Source organism: Protobothrops mucrosquamatus, unplaced genomic scaffold, assembly GCF_001527695.2.
Source record: "Protobothrops mucrosquamatus isolate PMUCROS unplaced genomic scaffold, P.Mucros_1.0 scaffold2111, whole genome shotgun sequence".
Lineage (NCBI taxonomy): Eukaryota > Metazoa > Chordata > Lepidosauria > Squamata > Viperidae > Protobothrops > Protobothrops mucrosquamatus.
In genome coordinates, this window is record NW_015388212.1 from 129,861 (window position 1) to 142,310 (window position 12,450).

At 36.2% G+C, this 12,450-nt stretch overlaps 1 protein-coding gene across 1 annotated transcript in view; it reads left to right on the plus strand.

Moving 5' to 3' along the window:
* Positions 1 to 7,641, plus strand: part of PDGFD (platelet derived growth factor D) — a 128,698-nt gene extending 121,057 nt beyond the window's left edge. Inside the window, exons 6-7 of the mRNA XM_015824090.1 lie at positions 1,977 to 2,188; positions 7,347 to 7,641. Coding sequence (XP_015679576.1) covers positions 1,977 to 2,188; positions 7,347 to 7,481 — 347 coding nt within the window. The 3' untranslated portion in view covers positions 7,482 to 7,641. The remainder of the gene's footprint in view (positions 1 to 1,976; positions 2,189 to 7,346) is intronic.
* Positions 7,642 to 12,450: the final 4,809 nt, after the last annotated feature.

Below are 12,450 nucleotides of genomic sequence, written 5' to 3' on the forward strand. Positions count from 1 at the left end.
CCATAAATAATGTTCCCAAATTGTAGGGAGTAATGGTTTCCATTCTGCTTTGACAATCTCCCCCTTAAGAGTTGTGCTGAGTCCTGGGATGTGACAGAATCAGTTAAACTGGAAGAACTTCAGATGACAGTAAGGACAATTACGGAATGGAAATAGGTCCTGTGAACATAAATTGAAGGAATTGGAAACATTTAACCTTGAGAAGACTAAAATGAAGAACACATGCTTTCTTCAAATACCTGAAGGTTAAGACTCCAGAAGACAGGATAGGCAATAAGTTACAGAAAGGTGGATTCTGATTGTTAGGGAGCAAAAACAAAAAAACACTTCATAATAGGATGAGCAATAGACCAGTTGCCTGGAGAGTTGATAAGATTCCTTTTCATTTAATACGTTAATGAAGAAGCTAGATGTCCCTAGTCTGGGAGGCTGGATTTTGGAATCCTCCCCTTATCCAGGGACTGGAATAAATTACCTAAGTTTTCCTTGTAACAGGTTAGAAGCAGTGTACTTTCAGGGAGCTTTTAAAGAAAGGTGTTGAATCATGCAGGCCAATTTATTCAAAGTTAATTATAAACTTTTTTATGTCTATCCTAACAGAAAAAATAAATAATGTCCTAACAGCTTAATATACTCATCAGATCAGATATGTTCCAAAGTTCAACTTTTCTGGAAGGTGATCTATTATAGGATGAAGGGTGAAAAATTATAAATACTGACTTTCCTTTTTCATCTGTCTGTTATTAAAGGTCATATACTTATAATGCACATAGTATTTATAAAAGATCATTGTTGTCAAGATATGTTAGGCTTTTAAGTGGAAATCACATTAATTTCTTTGTTAAATGAATGGCAGCTTAAACTATGGAAGCATGAATCAGTGCCTAAAATAATGTGAAAACAAAGTTTGATGTTAGCTTCAACTTCATCTGGAAGTCACTGATAAAGTATAATTCTATATATTGTACCAATATTAAAAAAACACATGCAGCACTTACGAAGTCCTGAGTGCTCTCTGAACTTGATTGTTGGACTCCACAATTCTGTATATGGGTTGGTGCCATAACCAAGATTTGGTCTCTCTTAAAATAAAGGTTCTAAGTGCTTTAATTATGATTGCTTATTTTTTTTATTGGATTGCCGTCTCAGATAATTTATAATTTTATATTAATAATAAGTAAATAAAGCAATTTTCAAAAACATTAAATTGCTGTAAACACACCTTTCTATTATTTTAATCCAAGCTGATATATAAGGACACCATAAAGTGAGATGTTTATTCCAATGCAGTAATTTCTACTTTCTTTTAATCTTTATTATTTTGCAAACCTTTCCATGCAAATATTTGTATTTTTGGTGGCGCAGTGGTTATAGTTCAGTATTGCAGGCTAACTCTGCCCACTGCCAGGAGTTCGATCCTGATGTGGCTCAAGGTTGACTTAGCCTTTCATCCTTCTAAGGTTGATAAAATGTGAACCCACATTGTTGGGGGCAATAGGCAAATAATGCTTACATTGAAAATCACCCAGAGATTGCTGCAAAGTGTTATGGGGTGGTACATAAGCCTAAATGCTATTGCCAATGTTATTGCTGTTTTTGTAATTTTTAATGTATGTTTTCTTTTCTTTTAATAATACGTCATTATTATTATTATTATTATTATTATTATTATTATTATTATTATTATTATTATTATTATTATTATTATTATTATTATTATTATTATTATTATTATTATTATTATTATTATTATTTTAAAAAGACAGTTTTGCTTAGTTTTTCATCAAACAAAGCCACCATTCAAAGATCTGCACAGCCAGCCATCGGATGGAGGCAGGGGCTGAATTGTAATAAAAATCTGCAAAATTAATTTAGGCCAGAGATTGATTGATGCATTGACTTCTATGGGGAAACAGGTATTTTATTTACAAGTCCGTTCTCTCTTTTTTCTCCTCATTCCCTTTTGCCTATTTCAGTTGATTTAGACAGGCTCAACGATGAGGCAAAGCGTTATAGTTGCACTCCAAGGAATTACTCTGTCAACGTGAGGGAGGAGCTGAAGCAAACCAGTGCCGTTTTTTTCCCTCGCTGCCTCCTTGTCCAGCGCTGTGGAGGAAACTGTGGTTGTGGAACTACACATGGGAAATGCGCTTGTACGGCAGGAAAACTGGTGAAGAAGTATCATGAGGTATCTTGCTTTTTATATCTTTTTTAAAAGTGTATGTACGTCAACTGTCTTTTTTTTCTGAGATGAAGATAGGTACAGGTAATCCTCGACTTACGACCACAATTGAAGCCCAAATTTCTGTTTTTAAGCGAGATGGTTGTTAAGTGAGTTTTGCCCCATTTTACAACCTTTCTTGCCACAGTTGTTAAGTGAATCACTGCAATTGTTAAGTGAGTAACACAGTTGTTCAGTGAATCTGCCTTCCCCATTGACTCTGCTAGTCAAAAGGTCACAGAAAGTGATCATGTGATCTTGGGACACTGCAACCGTCATAAATATGAACCAACTGCCAAGCATCCGAATTTTGATCATGTGACCGTGGGGATGCTGCAACAGTCCTAAGTATGAAAACAGTCCTAAGTTACTTTTTAAAGTGCCGTTGTAACTTTGAACAGTCACTGAAGGAATAGTTGTAAGTTGAGGACTATCTGTAACATTTCTTAGTGCTGCTTTCTTGACACTCATTTAACTGTTTCCCATGTCAGTAGATAAATGCACATTTGGATGGTTCTGGTTGGCTGAAGAGATGCCTAGAATACTGGCATCTCTCCCAAATCATTCTTAACTGCACTAAACTTTACTAATGACAGTCAAGCTGGACATGTCCCATAAATATATGTCTTCTATAAAGACAAAACCACTATGGATTTTTATGCCAAAGCATTGTGACAGCTGATTTGGTGTTTTCTTTTTAAAAAAAAAATCCTGAGGGATACAATTATTTAAATAATGGAATGGGGGCAAGATAGGGTCTTATGTCAGGAAATGGTATAATTGGGGTTAGCAGTTCATTCTGGCACTGTTGTAAATTGCAGGCAAAGAGTGGCTATTTGTCCTCCTTCTCATGAGATAAAGCATGAGCAAAAGTCTCTTTTGTTCTATATCCATTGAAGTAATAGAGTAAAGGAAGAAATTACTATAGCAGTTGTCTCCTAGTCTTGCTTCTGGATCTTTACACAAGTGTGTAGGAACAAAAAGCATGAGAATAATGGTTAAAATAAACAAATACAATTTAAAATAAACTTTGGCAGAGCGGCAGCTTGGCAAAGGCTGCCGCCATGCTTCAGTGCTCCTCTCTCAGTGATGTGATTGCTGAACTGACTTTAGGAGCAGGGTGTGATCAGACCACTGGCATTTGAACAGATTGCCTGGGCTAGAGATGTGGAGAAATGTCTAAAAGCGGAATTTATTGTATGGACAGAAGCAGGAAGAAAAAATATACCAGTTTCATAATGGAGATGGAATACCTGCCCAGTAGCCAAAGGTTAATATAATTTATGATGAATCTACTGAATTTTAACAGTTCTGTTGCCTGTTGACGTGTCAGATAGTAACCAGTGGAATGATTATTTGGTCAGTTCTATGTGGAAAGTCCTACATTCCAGAGCTTAATATATAAAATAAATGAAATTTACTTACCCATTGGGCTATTTCCATTCTTATGATATTACAAATGAAAATTAATTAAGGATGATTTTCTAGCTTCAGCTTCAAATGACCTGGCAATGGTAAATTTAGATGTACTATATATGTATCCTTTATTGCTGAATTAACAGTACAATGAGCATAAATCTAATATTAATAGAACCTGTGAAAATAAATCTATTTTGGATACATCAAAGGTAAGATTGATGTGAACTCAGGAAAGGTTCATTCATTTCTTCTTCTTCTTCTTCTTCTTCTTCTTCTTCTTCTTCTTCTTCTTCTTCTTCTTCTTCTTCTTCTTCTTCTTCTTCTTCTTCTTCTTCTTCTTCTTCTTCTTCTTCTTCTTCTTCTTCTTCTTCTTCTTCTTCCTCCTCCTCCTCCTCCTCCTCTCCTCCTCCTCCTCCTCCTCCTCCTCCATCTCCTGCTTTTTTATCCAGTTACCACTTCCTCCCCCTCCCCCTTCTGTGTGTGTGTATGTATGTGTTATGTGTGTATATGTGTGTGTGTGTGTATTCTAAAACAAACTATCCTTCATTACCTTTGCTCCATATTAATCTAGCCATTTTTTTATAACTGTCTGCAGTGCACTGACTTCCTTTGTATCTTAGAATCAATATAACCATCTAAACAGGAGGATATGCCAGTTCCACAAGGGATTTATACTTCAGTATTAACCTTACATACATGGCAGATGAAAATCCCTTTTCTCAATATCTTAAAGAGGGGAAAGGGCCAGCTGAGAAGCTGGGCTGCTGGTGTGCTGGTTTTTATCCATGTAGCTATTAATTGATATCAGGCATTCAAAGGTTTTGAAGGAACTGTGCTGCAAGAGAAAGGCAAGTCACAATTATGCTATGGTTAGGAAAGATAGAAATACCTGCACATGAAAGTCTTGTTGATAATACTCGTGAAAGCTACTGGTCTTTAATTAAAATATACATAAATAATAACTAGACATATTGTGATGCCAGTATGCCACTATTCAGTTTCCAAAGGCATTGTTATAAAATTCAAAAGGAAGGCTGTGGACCATTGCTTTCTCTGAAACTGTCCCTACCCATCTAGAGAAAAAGGGTAAGCTATGGATTGTGAGAAATATCCTGGAGGAATGAGGGATGAGAAGAACATTAAAAAATGGTAAGGAGCATGATAGAACTATGGAAAAATGTCTGAAATTATCTGCCCATGAGATAACCAACGTTTATGCCCGGGTTGAGTGGAAGTCTACCTTGTGGTTGTTTTGTTGCGTGCTCAGTCACCATTTTATATTTTGTATTTAGATATTGTCTGTTTGTTGCTAGATGGTTTTATTGCTTTTTTCTCCTTTTTGATTTATTGTGTCTTTATCTGTACATTGCCCAGAGTCATACTGTCTGGGTTGGGCAGCCTTATACTATCAGAACTTTATAGACTATTATAAATTCTATAACACTGAAATCCCTAATTATGAATGGATAAGATTCCGTTTATTCCAGATCTGGAAGGAAACTAGTCAATACTGAAATAACATGTAGTCTTCTTCAGGTTGAGTATTTTTTTTTCAATCTTACATGGTCCAAAATGTTCATAAGCAACATATTGCATTAATTTACTAGACACATGTTGCTAAAAACAATATGTTTTTTTAGATATACTTGTCCTTCCTTGTTGTGTTAGTGTGATACTCTCCAGCAGCCTTCTTTGTGCTGGCCAGCTTCACTTTAGGAAAAGATTGACACAACTGATCTCTAGTTTGGCTGCTGTGACCAATTAGCACAGCATTTTGCTGATAGTTGTTCAGCTTCACCACAGCTTTGACTCTTCGTGGGCAGACCCATTGTGGTGACAGGGGGCATGTCTTACCAAATTACTTGGGACTCCTTCTGGCCTGTGGACTCTAGTGGATAAGATGCTCCATCACTTGTTCCAGCCATTTGGCCTAAGAAGACCAAGTTGGATCCAGGAGCAAAGGGAATGCTAGCCTTGAAAGATAATTGCCATAAAGAGGAAAGATGGAACAGAAAAGGAAAACCCTCACCAAAGGCTGAAGGGACATTGAAAGAATACCTCTTTGTTTTGATTATGTAATATTACAAAATAAGGTTCCCATATACAGTATTTCTGGATGAGAATAAGTCCTTTAGAGTGGCAGTTGCCACAGATATATTAATACAGGAATGCGAGAGAGTGATTACCTGTGAAACTAAGATAACTGAAAATAGCCTGATCATCCAGCCCTAATGATAAACCACAATTCTCAACACAATTTCAACTCTGTGCCTCAAATTTAATTAATTTCCATATAAACTTCATTTTAAAAATCACCAATTCATTCAGTGGAATGTTCAACCCTCACTAGTAAATCAAAAAGGTAATTTTTTTTTTAAAGAGGAACAGAAATATAAAGAGTGATGGAGTTTGTATGTCAAGTTAATTCTTCACTAAAGGAAAGTACCTAAGTAAAACCCTTCAGGGTTTTCAGTAGAGTCACAAGGCAGAAATTCTGGACAGGCTCATATTTTTCTCCTTCTTCTATATTGTCAATTCTATAAGGACATCATAATATTTTATATCCTTATAAACCTGGCATACCAGTTGTACTTTCCATCTCAGTTTTATTATCATGGGTCCACAGTCAGGACTGATATATTAAGGGATTGTGAGAAGAATGTTTTCTTATGGGCTCCATAGTTATTTACTGTAGTAATTCTTTAGACCTGGCATTTGTGCCTCACATCTAAGATCATTGATGGTTGCTACCTTCACACATATACAAACTTTTAACCAAAGTCCAAAAACTGCTATCATTTTCATAGGGGGATTTTTCCAGTCCCTTGACTATTTTGGTTATCCTTACCCATCTTCTTTTCAACTATACAGTTTCCTTTTGGAGATGAGATGATTAAAATCATAGGTCAATGAAGCCACCAAATTTAATCCCTTATTCACTGCAGGAAACTAGGTTAAAACTTCCAAAGAACCAAACTCTTCTTTGTTTCTAGCAAAGAAGCATCTTTGTCTCCACTGCCAATTTGCCCTATTTATATCCCAAAGAAGAGATTGGTGAAATGATGAGTGAAAATGAAAATTATGAAGTTCCAAACTAGTTATAGTTACAAAAAACATCTTATCTTATCTTTTTCAGTTGTGGAAAAAAGATGCCTCACGCAGAGATTTTGAAATAATTAGGCATCATCTCTCTCTCTCTCCCTCCCTCCCGACCTCCCTCCCACCCTCCCTCCCTCCCTCTCTCTCTCTCTCTCTCTCGCTTTCTCTCTCTCTCCTTATTTTTTTATCCCAATTACCACCTCCTCCTCCATTTCCTCCTCCTCCTTTCTCTTTTCTTCTCCTCCCTTTTCCTTTCTCCCTCTTCTGCTCTTCTAAGAATGATTACCAGGGAACAGACAAATTACTTTTACTAAACATTCTGACTGATCACTTCAAAATTGATGAAATTATCTTGAAATTAATCCAAGGGTTTCATATACTCTCGCAGTCAAAGCCTACCCTTTCCTATACTTCAAAAATACCTGGAGGATAAGTTGATGGAAAAAAGCTTCTTTTTAACTTGAACTAAAGATGCGCAAGATCAGTATGTAGTCAAATCCTGAAGAAAAATATTATTACCTTTCTACATTATTGTGAGGTGATGTACCTAGAAGGTTCCTACATATTCTAATTACCTTCTGATTCCTTTTTTTTTTTATCTAACTAGGTGCTGAGATTTATCCCTGAAGCAGGTCATCTCAGGAGGAGGGGCAAAACTAAGCACAATATGGCACTGATTGATATTCAACTGGAGCACCATGAACGTTGCGACTGTGTCTGCAGTGCACGGCCACCGCGATAAAAGCAGAGCGCCTGGTTTTATGTGCAACTTAAAGGACCTCTTTCTCTTGAAGAAGGAGCTGTCCATGCTGATTTGCCCAGTGATCACCGAACTATGCTAAAAGCCTGCATCCATAGCCTTTTGATTTAAAGTGCTAAATGCCACGACAGCTTACCATTAATAAAGCAGATTGACAACTCTGAATGAAAATCTGGGATTGAGTTTAGAAAACAAATGAACTCAAGGGCTGAATTTTTCAGGCGATGAAATCGACCTGCATGATGGCAGCACTCTTTTTTGGCTGAGTTCTTAGTTGGCTTTTAAAATTCTTCATGCGTGCATGTAATCACAATACTTTTGCACAAAATCCTTTGCACAAACACACTTAAGCACACTTACAGTCCAAATTAAGGAAAAGGGAATCTTTTATGTGCAAAATGGCTAATTCGGTTTATAGACCGCCAGCAACAAATACAGGCGTGTTAGATTTACAGAACCCTGGTGCTGCATGGAAGTATAAAACTAGCAATAGCATCTAGCAATACAGGCATCATACCTAGATATATGCATTACAGTAGTCAGATCACAGCAAGAAAGTCTGAACATTAAGCAACTAGATCCAAGGGTGCTAGAGTCCACATAGGTAGTCTTTGATTTATGACCACAGTTGGGACTGGAACTTCCAATTCTAAGCAATAGGGTCATTAAATGAGTTGTCACATTATTACACCTCATTTCATGATCATTTTTGCCATGGTCATTAAGCAAATTATGAGATTTTTAAGTGAATTTGGCTCTACTTTTTGGCTTTGCTTGTCAGAAGCCAGCTGGGAAGATTGCAAATGGTGATCACATGACTCCAAGAGGCACAACCTCTTGTAAAAAAAAAGCATGCTGGTTGCAAATCTCTTGAATCATGATCAAGTGACCGCAAGGAAGAGCAAGGACCAGTCATAAGTCACTGTTTTTTCAGTACCATCATACCTTTGAATGGTCACTAAATGAATGGTTGTAAGTCAAGGACTACCTGTATATAATACGGTTATTTACATAGATTTATGAATTACTCTTCCCTCAACTGGCCTTGTTTCCTCAAAATACAGGTTTCAAAATACCATGCTGATATTCATTCAAATTATCACCTTTTATGGGTGGTCAAGTTGTCACCAAATATGTCAGAATATTGTTAGAATAGGCTCCATCTATTCCTCTTCAGGCAGTTGTCTAAAGGTCACTATACTTCCCATTTTAAAGTTTCAAAAAAACTTCATAGAATTGTTGCTATCAAGATCAGAAAGATTCTTCCTCAGCCTTGTAAATAGAGACATCTTTGGGGTTTTGGCAACCTTTCCCAAACCAGTTCCTTCCAGATGTATTAGAATCAAAATAAGAATCCTGGAAGTAGCCCAACACATATGGAGAACCTCAAGTTGGAGGAGAAAAGCTACACTGAACCCTTCAACCCACCATTGTGCTGAAAGGAAGTGATACCGTGTTTCCCCAAAAATAAGACCCAACTGGAAAATAAAGCCTAGCATGATTTTTTCAGGACGCTCATAATATAAGCCCCACCCCAAAAATAAGCCCCAGTTAAGATCGTCAGCTAGATGGACGCATTTAGTATCGCATTTCCCCAAAAATAAGACCTAACCAGAAAACAAGCCCTAATGCATCTTTTGGAGCAAAAGTTAATATAAGACCTGGTCTTATTTTGTGGAAAACATAGTATACCCAATCACCTAATTTAGTGGTTATAACTTTGACAAGCTCTTCACTTCTGCATTTCATGCCAATCTGATTTAGACAAAACAAGTAGTGCACACATTTTTTTCAAATGCAGTAGTTTGAGTTCAAAATGGGCTGTTTCATCCTATGAGGGCTGGTTCAAACTGAGAATGTTTGTGGTATAATTGGAATAGCTTGCTGTGAGTCTAAAATAACCTCTCTCGATTTCAAAACACATTTCAAATCAACACTTTCCCCCTCCTAACAAGGACACAGAAATCTAGACATAAAGAAGCAAGGCAACTAACTGAAAGTCCAAATAAAATGCATCTCATTTAGTGCGAGTCACCAGCAGATCCAAAATTTGGAGCTGGGATTTCTGCTTCTCTCTTTTTCTCTCCCATTTTATATAATATTTTATCTGCTAGTGTGTTTGAACTGGATCTAGTTCTAATAAGCTTGTCATTCAAATAATAAAGCTTGTCATTCATATAGCGTAACCTTTCCCAAACTGGATTCTTCTAGCTACCCTGGACTATTACATCTGGACAGCTTTTAGCCCATAAACTGTAGACCAAATTGTCAAAACTAGCTGGGGATAATGGGAACAGGAACTGTAGTGAAGGTATGTGAAAGACAGAAGATTGGTATACAGGTAATCTTTGACTTACTTCACAATTGAGCCCAAAACTTCCATTGCTATGTGAGACAGTTAAGTGAGTTTTTGTCCATTTTATGACCTTTCTTGTCATACTTGTTAAACAAATTAGCGCAGTTGTTAAGTTAGTAACCCGGTTGTTAAGCAAATCCAGCTTCCCTACTGACTGTGCTAGTCAGAACATCACAAAAGGTGATCAGGTGACCCGGGGACATTGCAACCATCATAAATACGAGTCAGTTCCCAAGCATCTGAATTTCAATCACGTGACCATGGGGAAATGGTCACAAGTGTGAAAAGGATCATAAGTCCTTTTTTCAGTGTCGTCGTAACTTTGAATGGTCACTAAATGAACTGTTGTACGTTGAGGACTACCTGTATAGCTCTCAAGAGTTCAAAAGTGCTTCATATGCTTTTTGTAAAGCTGTGCAGGGTTTCAAGTCTGAAGTCAATAAGATGCTTCAAAGCACACAAGAATGAGAACATGTACTTGGCACCTTTTTGCCTTTGAATAGGAAGTGCTGCATAATATTATTTGGCTGCAATCTTCACAATAATTGGCAAATCAATATTTTTACGCTATAAATGCAGGACCATAGCTGATACAGCATTTCCCCAGCAAAGATGAGATCTGTACCACTGACTTCTAGATATGGCTTCTGAAGGGCAGATTTACAAAATCAGTATAATTTTAAGTACATGCAGAATGCAATATTCTTCACATTACACAAAATAGTATTAGTTAATTCCCATCAGTAGTTCCCATGACTGGCTGTAATTTCCTGGGACTTAAAAAAAGGAATAATTGGAATTGTATTTTGAATAAGTAATTTATTGCCTTGGGCCTTACTTAGTTTTGCAAAATAAATGTTTATTGGGTTCATACAATATTAATAATATCAATTTAGTTCCTGGCTGTTGGTAAAGGATTTGAAAAGCTACAGGATGATTTCCTGTGGTTTTGAACCTCTAATAGGAAGGTTCCTTGATTGACTATATTTTCTAATTATGTGCACGTGTTCTGTACTTGTTAAGTGCACACATATACTAACTCATTTCTTGTCTAAGTTGTCTAAAGAAAAATGTAAGGCAGGTCATGGTTAAGAGAGCTGAATGTTTGGTTTTAAATGTAAAGGAGAAAATAGGTAGAAGGCTTTCCTTGATAAAGACTTAAACTGTGAGTCTGAGATTACAGTTTATTTTTCTATATTGTTTTCTGATTCTGTGCTTTAAGGAAGAAAATAATGGCTTTACAATAGCATTTCATATATAAAACTAAATTTGGCTTCTTATCGGGTAATATTGTGATTTTCTAAACCACTATTGTTCTGCTATTCTGTTAATTCTTTTTATTAAGCTGAATGTTTTATCTGCTCCCTTGTTTACTTCATCAAATTCTTCCTGAAGTACAGCTCAAATTTTGAAGAAGTTACCACTTCCTATTGTAATGAAACACTGAAGAATATAAATATTTCTTCTGTGTTTCTTTGTTTTCCTTTCTTTCTATGAGTTTTTCTTGTTTGCTTACTCAGTTACCTTTTGAGGCACTTAATTCATTACACAAATTTTATTTTAAAGGAGTAGTTGTTAAGTCAAAGATGTATTAAGCCTTATATTTTTGGGAAAAAATATTCCCTAAATACCTTGATCAATATTTCTCACATTTCCATATAAAAACTGAGAAAATAGCATAGTGAATTAGTTACTGTATCATCTGTAATGGAAATTATTAACTAAACTATAGACCCATTACTATTGCTGGTCCTGTTTAACTGGATTATTTTGATGTAGCTTGACTAGAGCTTGGAATCTTGACACTCTGCTTCAAAGAAAGATCATTATGAAATTACCCATTTTAAAACATAAGTGTCCAGTAAATAAAAGCAGACCAAATATTACAAAGTAATCCTTAATTAATTACTGTCTTTCAGTAACATTTCTGGCAACTTCAGTATAGTAACATTGGTCTAGTAAATAAGTCATGCACTGAATCTACTACATTTCTACATTTTGAAAAAAACTTAATATTACAACTATTTTGGGATGGGTTCAGTTATTTCTTTCTTAATTAAGGCATGTTTGGGGCAAAAGAGAGAAAGAGGAGAACTCAATCGATTGGCAGTGTGATTCAGTTCATAACAGATGGAGAAACCCATTTATGCCCAAGTATTAAACAAATTGGAGAAACATGATGGTCAATTGCATGAGTGTTCAAGGGTAGAGCAAATGGAAAAATATGTATTGCATTTTTACAACACAAGCTCTAGCCTTTTTATGATATTAAACACCCAAAAGGCAACTGGACTTTGTGTGTTTTTGCTTGAAGACATTTCACTTCTCATCCAAGCTTCTTCAGTTCATCAGAAGCATTCTTGAATGAGAAGCGAAATGTTTTCAAGCAAAAACAAAGAAAGTCCAGTTGCCTTTTGAAAAAGCACCTTTGGGACAAGTGTGTCCTGGATGACTGAGAATCTCCATAGACACATAGATGGTATAAGAGGCACTGTTAATGTCATGATATCCTTGTGCTTTTTTCATTAATCTGATGAAAACTCCAAATATAGATGATGCTTTAGGTCAATTGACCGACTATATGACAGTACTTTC